Source organism: Protopterus annectens, chromosome 5.part0 (assembly GCF_019279795.1).
Source record: "Protopterus annectens isolate FY-2018-M chromosome 5.part0, PAN1.0, whole genome shotgun sequence".
Classification (NCBI taxonomy): domain Eukaryota; kingdom Metazoa; phylum Chordata; order Ceratodontiformes; family Protopteridae; genus Protopterus; species Protopterus annectens.
In genome coordinates this window covers 319,468,204-319,491,422 of record NC_056735.1, presented here as the reverse complement: position 1 = coordinate 319,491,422, position 23,219 = coordinate 319,468,204, and the positions used below count along the sequence as shown (strand labels likewise).

At 37.8% G+C, this 23,219-nt stretch overlaps 1 protein-coding gene across 1 annotated transcript in view; it reads right to left on the bottom strand.

Moving 5' to 3' along the window:
• LOC122802610 (organic solute transporter subunit alpha-like) overlaps positions 1 to 23,219 on the bottom strand; it is a 427,706-nt gene that overhangs the window by 253,449 nt on the left and 151,038 nt on the right. Inside the window, exons 2-3 of the mRNA XM_044072299.1 lie at positions 13,286 to 13,437; positions 13,108 to 13,181 (exon numbers count right to left, since the gene is read on the bottom strand). Coding sequence (XP_043928234.1) covers positions 13,108 to 13,181; positions 13,286 to 13,437 — 226 coding nt within the window. The remainder of the gene's footprint in view (positions 1 to 13,107; positions 13,182 to 13,285; positions 13,438 to 23,219) is intronic.

The window sequence follows — 23,219 nt, the reverse complement described above, 5'->3', positions numbered from 1 at the left end:
TGGTAAGGGTTTTTCAAAGAACAAATCTCTGAAACCATGGTTTGGTGGGCCATTTCTGCCATGTGGGTGGCAGTGTCCATTTGAGTTCTCTCCTCTGCCCCTGGGGGATCCTCCTCCACGTGTATCCTGGAAAGGACCCTGAGACTTTTTGAACCACATTTTCCAACCACCTTGCTGATTCCTGGAAAAGGTTTGTTGAGGGGTCAAAAAATGCATGGCCATGGCAGACAGGGTCTTTCCATCCTTCTCACACCTGGATGCAGTGTCCTTTACCTTGGGGCCAAATAAATATGTTCTGTCAAAAGGGGAATTGAAGAAAGAGGACCTGAAAGGCTCAGGAAACTCCCAAAGGTGCATCAAGGCATGTCTCCTTATGGAAATGCCTGAACCCACTGCTCTTGAGGTTCACTCTGCTATGTTTGAGATCAACCTCATGGAAGGACTGGACTGTTCGAGAACTGCCTCCATAACTTCCCAATTTGTGTAGCCAAATGGAAAGTTACAGAGGCCTGAACTTCCTCAGAAACAGCTCCCAAAAGGGTATTTGATAACTCCTTAATCACACCCCTCTGTAATTTAGTAAAATGTGCCAAGTAGTTGACAGACCTCAGTGTAAAAGTGGATGAGGCATACACATGCTTCCCAAATCTGTCCATCACCCATGATTTCCTATTGGGGGATGAACAGTGGAACTTTCTTCCTTTAGTTCCTTCTTGGTGGCCACCACAATGACCATGGTATCAACAGGAACTCCCTTACTCCAGAATTTCCTGTCCATGGGTGGTGCCATTATCCTATCCAGTCTCCGAAGAATGGGTTCTATGGTGTCTGAACCCTTCTATCCCATCATGAGATCATGTCAATGAGCTTGTCAGTGGGCAGAGTCACCCAGGAGGCACAGGGTTCAGTACCAAAAGCCTACAGAATAACAGATTTCTCAGACACTGGGTTACTGGGCATCCAGCCACCTCTCTGCTTAAGGATTTCCAGAATGTCTCCAAATGAGACATCTTCAGGAAGTTAATGTGGGGACCCTTCACTCCCATCAAAATTCATAACCTTGGTGATGGATTCCTCTGGGGAATCAATGTGCTTCCTTTTGCACATCCTCTTTCTGTGGATCTCCTCAGTGGTATGCTCTGGGGAGGTATCTAAAGAGGGAATCACAATTCCCTGATTGGCAGCTTGGGGCTTTTGTACTGGCTGTCCCAGTGGAACAAGATGATGAGGCTGTGAGTGCTGGGTCAACATGGTGGAAGATTTCTGATCCAAGGGGGAAGGTTTTGTCAGAACTGCCACAGCAGAAAAGACCCTCTCCGCAGCCTTGAAGGCCAAGCAGCCAGGAGAAGAAGAGGACATCAGACCCAAGAAGACATGCTTCTGATGGCAAGACCTCCAAGGCGGATGCCAGAGCCAAGCTGCTCAGTGCCAAGGCTCCGAGGTGCAGAGATGGCTCCAAAATCTTGGAGTTGAATACAACACTTCAGATCTGACAGGCAGACTATGGCTCTGGGAGCTCTTCAGATCTGAAGGACTCAGAGCTCTCAGGGATGACTTTGGATCCCATGATAAGGATATACACAGATCCAAAACTGACAGATCCAGACAACTCAGACCCAGGGACTCTGATGTTACAGTGGTAGTCAGAGGAAGAACCTGTAAAGGGGGAGTTGAAGACATTCAGATCTCCTGACCCAGAGGAGTAGGAGCAGAGGGAACTCCAATATGTCCCTGCACTAAGAGGATCTTCCTCACCAGACTCTCCATGTCTTCTTCGGTTAGGCTCTTGGAATAGCAAGCAGAAAAGGTAGATGGAGATCTGGGGCACTCCAAAAATACTGAAGATACTCTATCCACGACAGGGTCCAGGAAGGGAGAGTACTTTACTCTAGGTAAGAGTTTAAATGCCAATTTGGGTGATATTGGATCCAATAGCATAGAATCCAATTACTCAGAACTTGGATCCTGTTTGAGCACAGTCAGATCTGAAACAGTCGGATCAGATGATTTTGAGGCTTTCAGATCTGTAGCTGAAGTGGGATCTGTAAATTTTGATTTCTTATGGTCTGGGGTTGACAGATCATTTGCTGATCTTTATCTCGAAGAATCCAAGGTAGAAGATGAAGAGGAAGGCCTTGGAGAAGAGGATTTCTTCGACTTAACCTTTGAAGAACTACCTTCAGAAATAGCTTCTCTGAAAGAGGAAGGAAGAAGGCATTTCAATATCAGCTTATTTTTTTCTTTCTACTAAAGCTTGTGGACTGAAACTATGGCATATAAAGCAATCGTCTTACAAATGAAGAGGGCCCAAATAATAAATGCATAAAGTATGGGCATCTGAGAAAGGCAATTTATGCCCACACTTTACGCATTTTTTAAATCCTGCTGGCGTTTACGACATGTTTAAAAATTTTTGAAAACTGTCTAAGCAGAAGAGAAAGATGTTTTTTTTTTTGGAAGACAGAAGGAAAAAAAGGGAAAAAATATCAATGATGGTAATGAAGAACTACCAAGGCAGAGGAAGAGGTACTAACAATGGTATCAGGAGTGTATGTAAGTACAAAAGAGGGAAGGAAAAATAGAAAGGTATTACTAAATAGATGGAAATGGAAAGCAGGGTAAGGTTTCTGATTAGAAAGATATTCAGCAATAAGGAAATGACTATGTAAAGGCTATAATTGTCACTTATCTCTATGAAGCTTGAGAGTAGTAGCAGTAGACCACATCATTTCTCTGGAGTGGCAAACGAGATCTGAGATAAATGGGACTGGTACATTATGAGTAAGGATGAAGCTCAAATGTTCCTGGTTGCCATGAGCTTTAGCAACCCATCAGCTGAAGACAGAATGAAAATTGACAACATCAGATCTAAAGTTATAGCTGCTGGGTAGGATTGGGATGAGTAAATATAAACTTAAAAATATTCAGGAACTGTATAGAATCTATCTGTATTTTTCAGTGGCAGTGGGCTAGCTATAAGGAAAACTGCAGGCAGAAGTATACATATCCTCCAAAGCTGACAGCATGGGAGGAAAGGGTGAAAGCTCTGGAAATTCCAACTGAAACAGCTCATAGTACTTTCTGAGGGACTGAGAAACCTCAGTGTTCCCCCACTGAAAACACTGGCACATTCTGGAAAACGTTTTAGAGAAACAGGGACCCCCCACAGGCAGACACAGATACTGTGCTCTCCTCAGAGTCTGAATCAGAAAACTGAGGAGAAAACCTTGCATCTGTCCCTTCCATCTTCCTGTTCAGACTCAGTATCTTGAATCTCTTCAGGAAAAGAGGTATCCCTCTTTCTTTGACATTAAATGACTTATTAGACAGGTCAACAGCTTGAATTAAACCCCGAGCCACATCTAGTAAACTATTCAGGTCTAGAGAAATCTGGGGGAGAAGAGATACACATTTAGTTTTCTGTTTCTTTTTGCCAGTAAAAATGGGGCCAACAGTGTTGTTAATGGCAGCAGCAGCTTCCCCAAGGAATGGACACAACATTCTGACTTAACGAGGAAGCCTTCCCTGCTCCCTCTCCCAGGACCAATAAAAGTGGCTGTCCCTTGCTTATAAGGAGACCCCAATAACTGCATAGAACAGGGCTAACCCATAGTTCATGGTGGGTGTAGCTGCTACACAAGAGGGATCTGGAGTAAGTATGGGTGGTATGAGGAACCAGCTTTGATCACAGCAGTCACCCACCTGCTGATGAGGCAAATTGCCAGCCTGCTGTGGCAGCAAAGGCTGTTTGCTTAACGTTTTCTTTTTGTGGCTAGAAGAAGGACAAACTGTGGGACTGGTACTTTGCACAGCTTGAATTGCCTAATAGTCTGAGAGAGTGAAAGGTGCCCTGAAGCTTTGGATGCTGGTAGGATATGACCCATATAGCTAAGGCTACTGCAACAGAGATCAATATGATGAATATCAGACTAAAGCATGAACCTGACAGGCCAACAAAGGTAAAAACATGTTGCACAGAATTTTTAGTATATTCAGGCATTATAACACAGCTTACAATTCATTTTTGCCTTCTAAGGAGCAAATATGTCACACATCTGTTATGACCTGAGTAACAGTCCAGTTTTTATTCTAACTGGCATGATTGTTGAGGACTGACACTAAATGTTACTGAAGCATACATCATAAGAGGGCTAGAATGCTTGTAGCATAAAATCAGTGAGCATTAATTTCTCATGGTCTTTATAGTACTGCTGTGTGTATTAAAGTTGGCTTAACCATGGAAGCACAGCAAATTATCCTGTAACCATGCTGTCAAATGCTTGTGAATGTGACTAGTTGTCAGTGCTAAATTCTTGCCCTCAGGCATGGACACAGATGTCATCAGTGGAAGGTGACAGTTTTACTGAAGTGCCGAAATACATTAAAGTCTTGTACCTCTCACATGGCAACATTACACTGGCAGTCATAAGCACAGAAGGGTAGATTGCTCTAGAAATCTAGCTCAAAAATGTCAAAGAACTGATAATATAATATTATTTCATTTCATGTGACTCATATACCAATTTATGGAAAAAGTGGATGAGGGCAATAATTGTAAATTGCAGACAGTCAGAAACAGCCTTATGCAGAACAGTTGTCCACAATACCTATGATGAGTGATCTGCTCATTAATTCAGTCACTGAACTCAGTACAGTTTGAGATGCAGTTCCTTGTTTAAAATGCCTTGCAGCTGGAAGGCTGACATGGATTTACTTTTGTTGTTATAGGTCTTTGCTGTTGTCATCAGCATCAGTATAAAGCTAAGTGGGATATATTACAAAGCATAATTTCTTTTTTTCTCAGAAGTTGGATTAGTCTGGCAATTAGCAAACAGAAATAAGACTATGAGCCATTGGTAGGCTGCTTCCTACAGTTTAGGGTTTTGTTCTCCTGGTCTCTGTTTGCTTACTGTTTGACTTGGATCAAGTCACTTAACCAGGCAATGTTCACAAGTCACCAATGAAAAGGGGCACTTGTATCCAGTGAGTTTACCCACGTAATAAAAAGTGTGTTATAATGTTTGTGATTTTTCTAGCATGACTTAGCAGTTAATTACTACTTACAGAAGTTTTGCTGTGCTGGTATCTTAAGAGGTCTTCTGGCCACTTTGTCTTGTAGTTGGAAAGACTGACATTTCTAGATAACTGAACAAAACTGGAACGAACCAAAAAACTCAACTCAAAAAACAAATATCCAGGTGCCAATTCAATAACCACTATGAAACAGATAAAATTTAGCGCTTTCATTCACTCATTTATTACGTGAACTTCTTCAGAAAAACAGTTATGCTATGGGGGCAAGGGTAGCTCCAGCTTTTGCAAATTTTGTAATGGCTAATTGGGAGTTGAAATTTCTTACTAAACATTCCAGTTACTCTAAAGTGCAGACTTATTATAGATTTATTGATGATTTATTCTTTTTGTGGACAGATACATATGATGAGTTTATGGACATGGTTAAAGATTTAAATAATACCACAAACTTTTTAGAATTTAAAGTAAGTGGATTTGGGGAATGTATTACATACTTGGATGTACATCTGAGTATAGATAGAGAGAAAAATACATTCATTAGTAAAGTCCATAGGAAGGAAGTGTTTGCTAATCAGTATTTACATAAAGATAGCTTACACCCACCACATATGAAAAAGGGAGTCGTCAAAGGTCAGATCATACGATTAAGTAGACTTACTACAGATGATGACACATTTGCAAAAGAAACTTTATTTTTGAGATCATTATTTCTTTTTAGATGTTATAGTATGGAATGGTTAAAAAAAAAGAGGTAACAGTGTTAAGGCAAGGTGTGGCAAAACCGATTCTTTTGTCTAAAGACATTTGTGTAAGTCCTGTATTAGAAGTCTCAACTTCCAATTCTAGTAATTACAACATTGCTTTTCCTATACCCATAGTGAACGAGATGTGGTTTGTTAAAGAAATTATAGAAAACAACTGGAAGGTTTTATTAGGTTATAGAGAATTAGTTGCTACAATAGGTAACAAACCAAAATTTACTTACAAGAAAGTATTGAATGTAAAGTCTATGTTAGAATTTGACAACAAGAGAGCTATTACTAGTACGAGATCAGTTAGTACTAAGAAGGGTACCTACGCTTGTAAAAACTGTAAACAGTGTAGGTACATTAGTAACAGTTCTTTTGTCACCTTGAAACATTTGAACTATACGTTATGGGCCAAAGATTAGTATAATTGTAATACTGAATTTGTAGTTTATATTGCTTGTTGTGTATCATGTAACCATTATTATATAGGGAAAACTAAAAGAGCATTAAAGCGTAGGATATATGAACACAATTTGGCCATAAAAAACAAAGATAAAATTAATTCTTTGGCAAAACATGCTTTTATATGTCCAGATTTCAAAAAGTTTGAGTTTTCTGTAGTGGAAAAGGTAGACAAGGTTTTGTTCGGAGAGGATTTAAATAACATTTTGGAATGTAAAGAAACACTTTGGCAGTTATTTATAGGGGCAGATAATGTACCAGGACTCAATGAGTCAATAAATTTAAAATGTTTTTTATTAAATAGATAATTTTAGAATAGTAATTACATATATACATATATATATCTATATGTATATATTTTATGTATAGACAAGTACATATATATGTATATATATATATATATATATATATATATATATATATATATAAATGTTTATTAGCATTTATAAGTGTAAATATTTATGTGTTTAAAATAATTGTTTAATTGTTTGGTAATTCATTGATGTCATTTCCTGTGATTTTAAATTAATTGATATAAAAGGAAGTATGGGTATGAGTAACTGTTTTTCTGAAGAAGTTCACGTAATAAATGAGTGAATGAAAGCACTAAATTTTATCTGTTTCATAGTGGTTATTGGATTGGCACCTGGATATTTGTATTTCTAGATAACTGGTCTGAGTCCCGCTGAAGGAGTTGACAGTTTAGGCAGCACAGATTGGTCTACTGTGTCAATACCTAGTGATCAAAAGTTTTCCTAAAGACATAGTGGAATACAGTGCTGTGAAAGTATAAGCCTGTTGACTCCATTCCTTACTGGGCTGGATGGTAGCTATATTTAAATCAGTAATGTATTAGAAAAGTACCTTGCAGGCTGGTCTGTGCAGAAGTGGGCATAGCCTCAGTGACTGACAGGTGAAACGGGAGTATCATGGTATGGAAAAGACTGCAAGTATTTTTTCTTCCTTCATTTTTGCAGGGAGCAAGCCCCCTGCACCCCCATATTGTATTAGAAAATTACCTCGCAGGCCAGTCTGTACAGAAGTGGGCATAGCCTAAGTGTCTGACAAGAACCAGAGGCAGCTGAGCCTGAAAAGAATCATCTGGAACCAACTAAAAAATCTTTTCCACTTGCACATATATGATTTCTTAGTAGCAGTTTTTCACTTCCCTTAGTACTTGTTACATGTCCTCAGGGAAAAAAAAAATCTGCCTAAAAAGTATTAAAATTCTACTATGTAGGCAGTTAGTTAAATATTTTTCAGGCTAGGGTATATCAAGCAACCTCTGTCTTGTGTGAACAAATCCAATCTGGTGGGAAGCTTGTCTTAACTGCTTTTGGCTAGATTGAAAATAAGGGAGAACAACTTTTTCCTACACCAAAAGGGAGTCACCATCACAATTGTTGATCTTCAGAAGGAACCTGGATATCAGTACAAAGGGTGGAAAGACACACAGGAACATTCCAGTCCATGGGAATGAGAAGGCATCTGTCTTCCAGGCCTGCCTGCAAGGAGTTCTAGAGCAGAATTTCTCTGTCTGTTCAGAAAAGAGGCAAACAGATCTACTTAAGGTGTTCCCCACAGCTGGATCAATTATAGGAATACCACCAGATGAAGTTTCCATTTGAGGGGGTCCGTCCTGGTCCTGTTGAGCTTGTCTACAATCAGGTTTTGCTCTGACAGAATGTAAAACTGAGCTGACCTGCTGTCTCCCAGGCTATCATAGCCAGTTTGCAAAGAAGGTAGGATCTGGTATCTCATGATTTTTTACATACCGTGTCACTGTTGTGTTGCTTGTGTACACTTGTAGAGGTCCAGAGGACCAGAGATGAATAAACTCACTACCCCCAGTGGAGCTCTTGTAGCTTGCAATGTAGCTTCCAATGGATGGGGCCTAAGCTTTTTGACAGAACCAGACTATTTCCTCACATTTCAAACAAATTATCAATATCTCTGGAACCACAGAGCCTACTAAAAAGGTGTAAATGTCACATTCTTTAGCACAAGCTATTTTTATAGCGGTAGTATTCATTAGGTTCCAGGTCTTAAACTGAATTTTATAAGTCAAAGTAAACAAGATAACTACTAAGTCTGTAATATTTTGTAAACAATCTACAGTATCTCAGCAATCACTCAAGTTACACACATACTGTCAGCAGCATTTTGTTCATCCAGCTGAGAGCTTTCATATGAGGTTAAGCAGTTGTGTCTGTGCTACTTGGTTGTTAAGCTATTTAGGAAAAATATGAACTTTATGACAATTTTAATAAATATTATACAAAGAACAATTAAAATATATTTTACCTGTACTAGACACTGGTGAAATATCAATACAGTTGTGTTTGCCAATGTGTAAGCTTTAAGATGAAATATTTAAAACTTTGTATGTAGCATGTTTTTTTAATTATTAATGCAAATATGAAAAGGCAATATTTGACACCTATAGAAGTCAGTAGGATGCAACTGCAGAAACACCTGGAGGTGTCACTCAGCTGTAATGAGTTATTAAGACATCTCGATGACATTTATGTGCTTCACTTTGAAGGTTTCTACAGAGTCTGCAGTTTTATCCCTTTAAAAACCATCACACCAAGTCAGATGCATCTGTAGCTACAGACTTTACAGGGGTAGCAAGGGAGAGTGGGAGACTGGGATTGCAAGACATCTGGACTCTACTAAAGAATATCCATTTTTACATATCCCAGCACCGGGATCTGAAATGACAAAGGGTGCAAATGCTGAATCCAGATTGATATGAGGTACCATTGCATTCTCCTCATACTGAGTCAAGCCAGCACAAGCATGAAAAATCATAAATGCCATGCATCCCAAAATCCTGAGAAATTCCCTTAAAGATGGATGGCTTTGGTCGGAGTAACTGAGGAAGAACTGTCAAAGCATCTCTACTTTGTCTGGAGGAAGAAAGGCTCGTCCCCAGTACTGAATCTAACAGATATCCCTTAAAAACAATTCTGTAGAAAGGGATGAAAGAAGATTTCTGAAAGCTGATTTCAATACTCAGACTGAGAAAAAGATTCTGTACAATTTCTAAAGATTCATGAAAACTGGAAAAAAAGTCTGCAAAGATAAGACAATCATCCAAAAATGGAAAGACGTGAATGCCATGAATCCTGCAACAAGCAATGACTGGGGCAAGGCACTTTGTAAACACTTGTGGTGCTATGGAAAGTCCAAAGACACAAAAATCCTTTAAAAATGCCTGAACTGCTTTCCAATGAGAATGTGGCGATAGGCAATGTTTAAACTTGGCTTTACCATAAGGGCTAATGGGGGAATTAGAGGAAGAAAAGGATGAAGGGATAACATTTCGAACTTTGTAATCTTGACAAAAACAATTAAGAAAGGTCCAGTACAAACATCCAGCAGCATTCCCTTTTTGTACTAGAAAAATCCTTGAATAAAAGCCTTATGCATGAGGCTTAAAAAGGCCCTTGTGATCATTAGCCTATTAAACACCTATGAACCTTTACACAAGTGCAGAGAGTTACAGGTTCTATAACTCCCTCATCCAACACTTGGTGCAGAATAAGAGGCAAGAGCAAGAAACTTGATTCACTGGGCAAGAAGAAATCCCCTGAGAAGAAGGGAGGGATCCTCATTGCCAAGTGTAACCCTACTGAATTACATTCAGAAACTATCTTTCTATAACAATCTGGTCCCCCAGGGAAAGATGAAGCATCATAGAGAGGGAAACATTGCCATGGTGGGAAGGGGCACAGGCCTATGTAGGGCAATAGGCATGATGACTGAGAGGACTCTTCTTGAATTTTTAAGGCTTTTCCATTCTTTCTGGAGTCACCTGGCATTTACTTTTTTAAAATCCCATTGTTCTGCACCTTGTTAATTACATAGCTAATTGAAAAGGGAAGTTAAGGCAGAGGAGAAATTCTTATCTCCTTTGAAAAAGAAGGGTTGAAAAATTCTTGATCCTTGTATTAACTTTAGCCTTTTATCACACTTATTTAACACCTCAAGTTCAGAAATGCCAAAAGAAGCTTCCTGTCGAAAGGAGAATTTAAAATTTCAGTTTTAACATCTTCATGAAGACACATACACACTACCTTAGAAATGCAATGACAGTCCAAAACAACAAATAAGTTTCCTAGCTAGACCATACATTTTAGAAAACCACACATTTCCCTCAAAAAAATAAAATAAAATTAGTGGAAGGTTTTCCAACAGGTGACTTATTAACCCAGCTTTGAAGGATCACTACCCAACTGACAGTTCACACTGCCTGTCGAAGGAGCATTCATAGGCGACAAAAAAACTCTCAAGCTTTATGCACTTTAACTTTCTTTACATGGAACTCTACTTGAGCTCCTGACAGATGGAACATGTGGAAGGCCACCATTTAGCAATGCGTTGAAAATCAGAATTTTGAAAATGTCCCTGAAATGAGGTTTTGTTGTCTGATTATTTATGGATTTGGCCTCAGTTTATGAAGAAATACATTGGTAGCTTTATCAAATTCTGATGTATATAAGCTGTAAATGGTACAGTATTCATGATCTTTGCAAATTATGTAAGTTACAGAAATTACTAATACCACAAAAGTTTAAACAAAAGTTAAGATGATTCCAACATGTGAAAACTAATTTTACTTAGGAGACTGTGCTTAGTGTATGTCTTCTTTTAAGGACAGGTTTTGAGCCTCTTAAGTATATGGCCCAAACCAAGTTAGTGAAGAGGAGAGGAAGAAACTATGTTTTAGTTTATGAAAATTATGATATCTTTCATATTGTCAATATCTCTGTCAGGGAATACGGTAGCATGATGGCTGATGCATCACTTTGAAGCTGGCATCAGTAAACACATGGGCTCTGGTACATGACCAATGTCTTGTCTATTTGCAGAAATATAATAGTTTATGCTTCAGACTATTAAAATGACATTTTTCATACATTTTTGTAGCTTTCTATGACAACACAATGCACAAGGTATGATTTTGAAGCTGACATCATTCCAGATAAATTACCCATTAGCATACAGTGACAAACTACTACAACTACTAGGATATAACAATTTATTTCTCATATTATGGGAACTATGATATTTATCATACTTGTGTCAATATTTCAGTAAGCAAACATGCCAAAATGTTGGCTAAGATTTAATTTTGAAGCTAATATCCAGACAAATCAGAAATATACAAAAGATATCACTTGGTTGCTGAGACAGTTTCACTTATTTTCAAAAATATATCAAAAATATATATAAAATTTGCAATAGTCATAGATAAAAATAACATATGAGATGAAATACCAACACTAGTACCATAGTAAAGATCTATGTGTGCTGAAACATGTTTGCATTTATATTCTTTTTTGCATAGCTGTCACAGTTCAAGAGTTATGAACATTTGTTTTAAGTATGGTTTTACAAATTGATTCTCTGATAAATTCCTCATGATGCACCATTTTCCATATAAGGAAGTTCACAGCCAGGATTTCTGAGCTGTTACTGAGTGAATGAGTTAAATGAAAATTTCAGCTATTATAAGCTGAATGATGCAGTGCTCCTTTACGTGACTACAGATATCATTTAAAGACTGCATAATAGCAAAATAATGATCGTCTATTAAATATGGCTAATATGAAACACTCTCTTTCTCCCTCACATTGACCTTCTCCAGCTGTCCACTGTAGCTTTTCTATTCCTCTTTTCCCCAAATTTGATTATTCTAGTTCCCAAGCACTTTTTATTCTGCCCCCATCATCCTGTACTTCATTATTCTGAAATTTTACATTTTTAGATTTACAGGTAAGTACTAGGTTAACTGCTTTTGTGGGCTATTTTATTCTTAGCCAATTTCACTTTTAAAGGTGAGAATCAAACTCTGTACTTTGTGTTTGTGGGCAAACACCTTAACCATTATGCCAATCTTCAACCCCATTTTATATGGCTTGCTACTGTCCTGTATTTTTACTATGCCAGTTCCCCTTTCCCATTACCAACTTCCCTAACTTCCCCATACCCTTCTGTGTCTCATTTAGCATCAGCATTTGGTATGCAGCATTTACATACCGCAAATTGTACTTAGCTTTCTACGTTACACACAGTGGGTGAATCAGCAGGCATTGGCACAGTTGCTTTAACTGACTGATTTGGTGACTGCCCAACAAATGCTGCCTAAAGAATGACCCTCATCCTTTGGTAACAGCCATTTCAAGGGGAGTGCTAATGTGGCAGAATTCAATCTCCACCTATTATAATGTAAAGAAATTACAGTCACTTAACAAAATGCAAACTCATCTTTCCTGTACTTGCTGCTGTTGTAGGCCATAACTTCACTCTTTTAAAATGGCACTGAAGTACAAATAACACCTCATCTATTATTTTGCATAAAATGCTAAGCAGAGAATCTGCTGAGAGAGAAAGAGAGAGGGAGTATCCATTTTATTACATGTGGTCAGTATCAGCCTGTTGTTCAGATTAAAAGTAACACTATAAAACAAAAGGCATCAACACTCCAAAAAATTTTTTTTTTGCATAGGCACATCTTACTTGTCATCAACAAACAAGAAATATTACAAAGTTTAGTGAATCCAAGTTGCTGCACCTCTGTAAACGTCTCTCATCTGGAAATGCTATAACTGACACGTCATTTAACTCTGGGTAAAAACATTTGGATTATCTTGGTCAATCTAGCCATCCATCCTCAACCCCTTTTTCGCATTTTACACAATAACACACATTATTTCTACAGAGTAATCCTATAGTACCCTTTCCCTAAACCATGCAGCCACCACATCCTAGTGATTGTTACATGCTGCATTTTGATATGGACAACGTCAGTTCACTCTCTTGACCTTTACTCTAAATGATCTGTAGTACTTACACTGCAGCTGTAAAGTCAGTGAACATCGTTGCACGAGGTACCCACATCCCAATACATGATGTGGAAGCAATCAGCTGAATAAAAGAAAAATTAAAAAGAAAATTAAGTTTAAAATTAACTTTAAAAATGAACAGTACTGCAAGTACATGAGTATCAGTCCATGAGCTGTTCCACTTACAGGGCCTGCTCCATTGATCCACATTAAGATGGCTCGCTTGGAAGACGGGAGTTTATTATAGATGTAGAATATCTCTTCTAAAAATACTAAATCAGCAATTCCAGTCATCACTGTCATCAGAGTAAAAAGGGCGATGCCGAATTCATCCAGACCTAAAAAAACATATAACAAACAGAATCAACAAAGTATCAGCACAGTACTTAGAAGATCACTAAAGAAAGAAAAGCCTGCTTTATGATTTTAGCTTTGCTACAAGCCTTTCAACACAAGACCTGTCTAAAGGCAAGTGTACAAATAAGAACTACAACAGTACAACAGAAAATTCAAATAATCAAATGAAAAGGTCATGACGGATTATACATTGTTCTGAATTCAATCTTTTATTAAACAAAATACAAAGTATCTTTGTTAACAAACAGCAGAACAAGTAGATGCAATATTTACAATATTTGTGTTTTAACAAGAAGCACACTGCTGTAATATTTATAGTTTCAGAGTAAGAAACCAAATTCAACCATACCAGTTTTCAAGCTGATAAAATGTTACGTTTTAGTGCTGTCTTACAATGAGCATTACCATGTACAATTATTTTCACAGAAATGGGTTGTAAAACATTGATTATAGCTTCACATACCTTTACAACCCCTGTCACAGTTCTGGTAGGGTATTATCTCTTGGTCAGAAATGCAAACCTTTGCACTGACCTTGTCAAAAGTATACAGTACTTGACTATGAATCAAATTCTAAATAGGTGTAATTTTTCTAATGGCTAGAATTATTTTCATCTGCATATAAAACAGAGCTTTTGTATTGCATTGTTTGTAGTACTCCAACATGTACTTTTACTATGGATACATTTCAATGAACTAAACTATTAATTTATAGTAGTTGATCTGTTCCTTGATGATAGGTGAAGTTAAGCCATGATTTACTTTGTATTTATTCTACTGCACACCAGATGGACAGACAGACACAAACACACACACAGACACAAACACACACACACACACACACACACACACACACACACACACACACACACACACACACACACACACACACACTCTCTCTCTCTCTATTTATCTCTCTCTCTTTCTCTCTCTCATTTTGAAAAACTGGGTATCAGATGACTATTATAATACAAACAACTAGTTACATCAGAGAAATGGAAAATATTTACAGATTAAGGACCACCTGTCCCACCTGGCTTGCCAATAACCCTACCCAGTGGATAAGCTCCAGCTGTTTGTCAACAAATATCCAACTTCCTTCTGTACCCAACTAGAATTAGTTTGCATGTATCCAGTGTACTCCTGAGTTCCACCACTAGAATGGAGTCCACAACTTAATCAGGAAACCCATTCTATGCATCTACTACTCTGACTATGAAACAATATATTTTCATATCATATAAATATCCTTTCAGCAGGGTAACATCACTGGTGGTGTAGAGGGCTAAAGCCATGACTAAGGTTCCAGTGACCAGAGTTCAATTAGCAGCTCAGGCACTTTATGACACAGGCTAAGAAGATAGGCATGTCCATTCTGAGAGAGAAGTGAATGAATTCCAACCAGCCCATGCTGCCATTCCCATCACAGTCACTGGTGGAGGACAGAAATGGTACAAGAGCAAGGTGAATACAGAGATAATATAAGCATGACCACCCTAGTCAGTGGTTGTGCTGTCCATACGGGGTATCAAGTGTAAACTGATCGAGGAGCATAGGTAGTCCCTACAATGACATAGGTGCCCATGTCAACACTCAAGGGAGGGGTTAGGCCCTTCACAAAAGCACACTTTTATTGCCAGAATGCTGGCAAGAAAACCGAACACCCTGATGCCTGCCTGGAATGACGGTTCTTTGGAGTGCTCTCACCGTAAGGGATCTGACAGGACTTTCTCATCTCTATAAAACAAATAGGCTCAAGTCTAATAGGGGTGACTTGATGGTCAATAACATAAAGGGTGGAAAAGGACACAGAAAAGAATATCCTTTCAACTGGTACAACCACTTGTTCCAACTAGGTTGCCTGTTTAATAATAATACACATTTGTTAACCAGGTAGGTCCACTGGACACACAGTCCTATTCCAGGCTTGACTCAGGAGCAACATCTGGTTAAGTGACTTTTTTATATTAACTGATATTAAATAAAATGCAATTCTAGTTGACAGGCAGTTTATTTCAGGCTTTCCAAGATGACTGCACACTGATCGACAGCTTAATTTCAGTTCTCCCAATGTGAAAAAAGAAACTGACAGATAAGAGCCAGTAATTCTGCCTGTTTTAGTAAAATAAAGTTGCTGGCTGGTACACACACTGTCTGGATGCCAGCAAAGAATAAACTTAGACAGCCTGAAAGAAAATCAACTAGAAAAGGTAAAGAGAAAACATTGACTGAGAATAAGCCTGCAACTATTCAGCAAAAAGCAGTTCATGATCCAGCTTTGGTACAAGAGATGGCTTCCAATAATTTATTTTTTATTTATTTATTTATTTATTTATTTATTTATTTTACATTTGTTTACCGAGGTGGTCAGACTGGACAGAACTGTCTGTTTTCAGCGGAGGCCCGGGGGAGAAAAGCTCCAGAAACAATTACTAACATACTATAGATAAGATATTTACATGAGCATTGTGGTTTACACATACAGTTATAAAATATAGCAGATAGCATATGATTGCATAAGATATTTACATAAACATAGTGGTTTAGACACACAATTAAAAGTATAGCAGGTAGTAATGTGGTTGTTGTTCATACATTATGTTTAGCAGAGATAATCTTGAAGATGTAATGAAGATAAGAGAAGAAAGAAAAAACTAAAAATACTAGCCAGTTTGTCAAAGGAGAAGAATATACACAAGTTCATATGAGGTTCATTGACATTTTTAGGGAAAGCTTTTCAACTTGCTCTGTGGGAGAGTTAGTGGGTATAGATGGGACAGTTGGGAGTGGACAGCAGTGAGTTGGTAAGTAACGTGTGATAATAAGTATAGTGCATCTGTGGGAGTTTTAAAGATGAGGTTGGATAGTGGGTAGGGGAAAGGTGTTAGGATATGTCAGCCAGGTGCTAGACAATTGCATGTCCAGAAGTTGTTTAGGTGGGAAATAAGCTGTTTTTTGAAGATGTTTTTTGTTAGGGTGTACCCTGGTTTGTAGTTGTAGAGAGTTTCAAGTCTTTGGCAATGTTGCTAGAATACAGGGAGTTACCAGAGCTGTAATGGCTTTTGGAGATAGCTATTAGTGCCTTGTAGTGAATCTATATTAGAGGAAAAATAAGTCAAACATGCTCAGAGCTGATTACAATTAATGAAACACTGAAGGAGTATATTAATTCCAATAACAAAAAGCTGGAAAAATGGAAAAAGCCTTAAAACAGCTATTCAGATGAACTGATAAAACTGAAAAAATCAAAGGTTGAAATGAAGAAAAGGTTGACTATGAGACTGCTCAAGATGAGCTGTTTCAAAAAATGGTAGTTAGAGGACAAAGCACACAGAAAAAAAAAGAATGTCTGCTGTACCACAGATAATGGAAAGATCAGACTGTATTACTATTATGACAGCACAAATAAGTAACTGGACTGGTATTCCATAGCATAAATAAGTGTCATCGTTCTAATGACTAGGATTATTTTCATCTGCATATAAAACAGAGCTTTAGTATTGCATTATCTGTAGTACTCCAACATATACTTTTACTATGGATACATTCAATGAACTAAATTATTAATTTATAGTAGTTGATCTGTTCCTTGATGATAGGTGAAGTTAAGCTATGATTTACTTTGTATTTATCCTACTGCACACCAGATGGACAGACAGACACAAACACACACACACAGATACACACACACACACACTCAGATACACACACACACACACACACACACACACACACACACACACACACACACACACACACACACTCTCTCTCTCTCTCTCTCTCTCTCTCTCTATCTCTCTATCTTTCTCTCTGTCATTTTGAAAAACTGGGTATCAGATGACTATTATAATACAAACAATACATCAGAGAAACGGAAAATATTGACAGATTAAGGACCACCTGTCCCACCTGGCTTGCCAATAACCCTACCCAGTGAATAAGCTCCAGCGGTTTGTCAACAAATATCCAACTTCCTTCTATACCCAACTAGAATTAGTTTGTATGTATTCAGTGTACCCCTGAGTTCCACCACTAGAATGGAGTCCACAACTTAATCAGGAAACCCATTCTATGCAACTACTACTCTGACTGTGAAACAATATATTTTCATATCATATAAACATCCTTTCAGCAGGGTAACATCACTGGTGGTGTAGAGGGCTAAAGCCATGACTAGGGTTCCAGTGACCAGAGTTCAATTAGGAGCTCAGGCACATTATGACACAGGCTGAGAAGATAGGCATGTCTATTCCAAGAGAGAAGTGAGTGAATTCCAACCAGCCCATGCTGCCATTCCCATCACAGTCACTGATGGAAGGCAGAAATGGTACAAGAGCAGGGTCAGTGCAGAGATAATATAAGCATGACCACCCTAGTCAGTGTGGTGCTGTCCATTCGGGGTATCAAGTGTAAATTAATCGAGGAGCATAGGTAGTCCCTACAATGGCATATGTGCCCATGTAACCACTCAAGGGAGGGGTTAAGCCTTTCACAAAAGTACACTCATTGCCAGAATGCTGGCAAGAAAACCGAACACCTTGATGCCTGCCTGGAATGATGGTTCTTTGGAGTGCTCTCACCGTAAGGGATCTGACAGGACTTTCTCATCTCTATAAAACAAATAGGCTCAAGTCTAATAGGGGTGACTTGATGGTCAATAACATAAAGGGTGGCAAAGGACACAGAAAAGAATATCCTTTCAACTGGTACATCCACTTGTTCCAACTAGATTGCCTGTTTAATAATAATATCCATTCATTAACCAGGTAGGTCAACTGGACACACAGTCCTGTTCAAGGCTTGACTCAGGAGCAACATCTGGTTAAGTGACTTTTTTATATTAACTAATATTAAACAAAATGCCATTCTAGTTGATAGGCAGTTTATTTTAGGCTTTCCAAGATGACTGCACACTGATCGACAGCTTAATTTCAGTTCTACCAATGTGAAAAAAGAAACTGAGAGATAAGAGCCAGTAATTCTGCGTGTTTTAGTAAAATAAAGTTGCTGGCTAATACATGCACTGTCTGGATGCCAGCAAAGAATAAACTTAGACAGCCTGAAAGAAAATCAACTAGAAAAGGTAAAGAGAAAACACTGACTGAGAATAAGCCTGCAGCTATTCAGCAAAAAGCAGTTCATGATCTAGCTTTGGTACAAGAGATGGCTTCCAGTAATTTTTTTTTTTTTTTTTTTATTTATTTTACATTTGTTTACGGGGAGGTCCGACTGGACAGAACTGTCTGTTTTCAGCTGAGGCCCGGGGGAGAAAAGCTCCAGAAACAATTACTAACATACTATATATAAGATATTTACATGAGCATTGTGGTTTACACATACAGTTATAAAATATAGCAGATAACATATGATTGCATAAGATATTTACATAAGCATAGTGGCTTAGACACACAATTAAAAGTATAGCAGGTAGTAATGTGGTTGTTGTTCATACATTATGTTTAGTAGAGATAATCTTGAAGATGTAATGAAGATAAGAGAAAAAAGAAAAAACTAAAAATACTAGCCAGTTTGTTAAGGAGAAAAATATACACAAGTTCATATGAGGTTCATTGGCATTTTTAGGGAAAGCTTTTCAACTTACTCTAGGGGAGTGTTAGTGGGTATAGATGGGACAGTGGGGAGTGGACAGCAGTGAGTTGGTAAGTAACATGTGGTAATAAGTATAGTGCATCTGTGGGAGTTTTAAGGATGAGGTTGGATAGTGGGTAGGGGAAAGATGTTAGGATATGTCAGCCAGGTGCTAGGCAATTGCATGTGCAGAAGTTATTTAGGTGGGAAATAAGCTGTTTTTTGAAGATGTTTTTTTTTAGGTTGTACCCTGGTTTGTAGTGGTAGAGAGTTTCAAGTATTTGGCAATGTTGCTAGAATACAGGGAGTTACCAGAGCAGTAATGGCTTTTGGAGATTGCTATTAGTGCCTTGTAGTGAATCTATATTAGAGGAAAAATAAGTCAAACATGCTCAGAAATGATTACAATTAATGAAACACTGAAGAAGTATATCAATTCCAATAACACAAAGCTAGAAAAATGGAAAAAGCCTTAAAACATCTATTCAGATGAACTGAATAAACTGAAAAAAATCAAAGGTTGAAATGAAGAAAAGGTTGACTATGAGACTGCTCAAGATGAGCTGTTTCAAAAAATGGTAGAGTTAGAGGACAAAGCACACAGAAAAAATGAGAATTTCTGCTGTACCACAGATTATGGAAGGATCAGACTGTATTACATTTATGACAGCACAAATAAGTAACTAGACTGGTATTCCATAGCAGGATTTGTTAATTGAAAGGGCACATTGTGTGCATGCTCCAAATCTGGCCATGAGAAAGCAGCCAAGACCTGTATTAGTAAAGATGCAATCTTACCAGAAGAAAAAGTTGATTCTGACAAAACTGTGGCATAAAGGTAAAATACTAAAAACTAGAGACAGTAGAGTATTTATGGAAAATGATTATTCATTGTATACCAAGCAGAAAAGAAACAAAATTATCCCGGCAATCAATTAATGTCAAGAGGCAGGTGTGAGATTCAAGCTGCTGAATCCAGCTGCCTTCAGAATATGTTTCTTTCCTGGAGGATCAAAGTCCTTTTTTTATGCAGAGCAGGTTAAGGAGGAAATACAAAAGTTGAACAGAAGGGGAATCTACTTCTCATTCTTTTGACAATGAAGCTCATAGAGAGACTTTGCCAATGAAACCTTTTCCAATGTTCCAAAGGAAATGCTTAAGAGACAGAAAAAAGCACAGGAGTGGGCTAGAAGAATCTGGAAAACCTTGGACTTGAACCAAAGTATGGGGTAGGCAGATGGAGATGAACAAGAAGAAGAACAGCAATGCTGATCTTGCTGAATAAATGTGAGACTATAAAGCATCAATCATATTTGTGAACTATGGCTTTACAAGAAGAGGCTGAGAAAAATTGGATTTTTTTTTACTTTGTTAAACTTTTGGGGGTCTGACAGGTATGTGCCCTATTTCATGTCACTGATGTTTGGAAGGACACTAAAAAGAAAAAAAAAGAGTAAGTAACTGTAATTAAAACACTTTTGTTCTTAACAATATTTGTATAAAGCTTTTCATGATATCAATTGCACATTATATAGTGAAGCATTTTACTGATTGTCATGTGTGATAAAGATACTAAAGTAAACATGTGCTTTTTTTTCTTTTTTAGTTTTAGGAAATGTAGTCATTACAACATAAAAAGAAAAGAAGGACTAAACAAGAGCATGTCTGAGTTAATGGGCTGTAATCTTAGGCTGTTGGGTGGGAATGTGGTGTAATATAATATAATATAATATAATATAATATAATATAATATAGTAATATATATATATATATATATATATATATATATATACTTATTATATATATATTACTATATATATATATATATATATATATTTATATATATATATATATATATATATATATATATATATATATATATATATATATATTACTATACATATATATATATATATATATATATATATATATATATATATATATATATCTATATATATATATTTATATATATATATATATATATATATGGATCCAGGTCAGTACATCGACAAGTGAGAAGATCGACATCCACTTCTCCGACACGAAAACACCGACACATGAAATAATCGAAACTGCAAACCACACTTACTAAAACATGGTAGGCATGATTAGCGAAATTTAAACCTGTTACCTGTTAAATGTCTGTGATTTGCAGTTTCGATTATTTCATGCGTCGGTGTTTTCGTGTTGGAGAAGTGGATGTCGATCTTCTCACTTGTCGATGTACTGACCTGGATACACATATATATATATATATATATATATATATATATATATATATATATATATGGGTCTACTTCACATGGTCAACATTTCAGAATGTCAAAGACCATATGGTCGAGACCATATGATCGACATTCAAAATGTCGACCATGTAATAAAAAAAAACACAACAATAACTTACATTCACACTGCTAGCAGAAGGCTACACCCCCCACACCCCCCATGGGGGTCTCTGCCACCCACAATCCCCGTAACTTAAATATACTAACTTCGAGATCGCACTAAAGTGCGGAAGATGGAAATCTTTACATTCTGCACTATACATTTCGAATGTCGATCATATGGTCTCAGCCTCTGATCTTTGAAATGTCATATCATCTGATCTCTGAAATGTCGACCATGTGAAGGGGACTATATATATATATATATATATATATATATATATATATATAAATTAAAATGTTTTCTTTTACTTTTGCATAAGTGAATGTCTGGATTAATGCCCATGGCTTAATCTATGACATTTTATTTTTTTTTTTATTAAGTGACTTTTTTAATGAGAGACCACATTTTTATGAACATTTTTCCTTTAGCAAATAAATGTTCAGTGTTAGCTGAGTGCTATGTTCTGTTCTTTTGTTCCCATCTAAACAAGCTGACTAAAGGTGAATGCAATTAATCAAAAAGACTTTCCTCTGATTCAGCAAGCTCTGCATGGTGTGCAGTAATAGCGCAAGAGCTGCTGCACGCAATATGGCTGACAAGCGATCCAGGAACGAGGTCCCGGGATGTGCACAGGCACTCCTACACTATTCCTGCATGGACACCACTGCTATATGCTAATTACCTCATTTGCTGGTGAAAACCATGCAAATGAGGTGAATTAGTGATCCAGGAAGCAGGTAGGCATCTGTGCAGGAATAGTGTAACCTGCAGAAATGTATATGATTACTAACCGAATACATTTCTGCAAATTACAAAATGGAGGCATGACGGCTTCAAAGCAAGCATGTATTCAATGTAGTAGCCATGCCAATGGCCAAATATATGGCCATTGGCATGAGAAATAGTTGCAAAATTATAAAATAATAATTGTTAGCTTGCACCCAACCGTGTAGGTGCAGCAACACCATTGTATAAGTATAAGAGGTAGATGACCTCATAAGGGGGAGTGTCATGCATGCTGTAAGCTTATTGAAGTTCTGTGGCCTGTGTTTGCCCTTAGCTAAGCCCAGCTAAGGAAGGGTGTGTGTCTGAGGCTGCCTAGCAGTGTTTACATTGCCTAAACGGTTGTGTGTGCCGCGCAATGGGTTTAAAAAAAAAAAAAAGAAAAGAAATAGCAGCTCTGATCACATCTGAGCACTGGGTATGCACACCACACCTCGGGGTTTAAATGGGAAGGCAATGGGAAGGGCAAACAGCAGTAGGAAAGCAATCAAGGAGAACTAGCATAGCTGGCAGGTGAAATGCATCAGAATCAGCCAATTACATATGGAACAGCCTAGCACACTACTATAAATTATGCAAACACCTTCCAGTCTGGTTTTTCCCACAAGCTCTACACCACCAGTGTACACAGACAGGAAAATTTTACCTGACAAAACTAACAAAATGTTAGGGGCTGCTGTTGCTCTCATACATCAATAAGTGCAAGAGGCTGAGGGTGATGAGGATGTAAACGCTGATGACCAAACTACAGTGAGAAGAAGAGTGTACAGACCCAGGGTAACCTACCAGGGGCTACATGAGCTGGAGATAGTGGAGCATTATAGGGTGGACTGGGGCATTCTACAACAAACTGCTGAGCTGCGCCGGCCACGCCTCACACACAGAACCAACAGAGAGGAACCCACCCCAGTGGATACCAAGGTATGTGTAGGCTTAAAAATACTAGCCACAGGTACCTTCCAAAAGGCAACTGGGGATATCATGGGGATCTCACAGGCATCAGC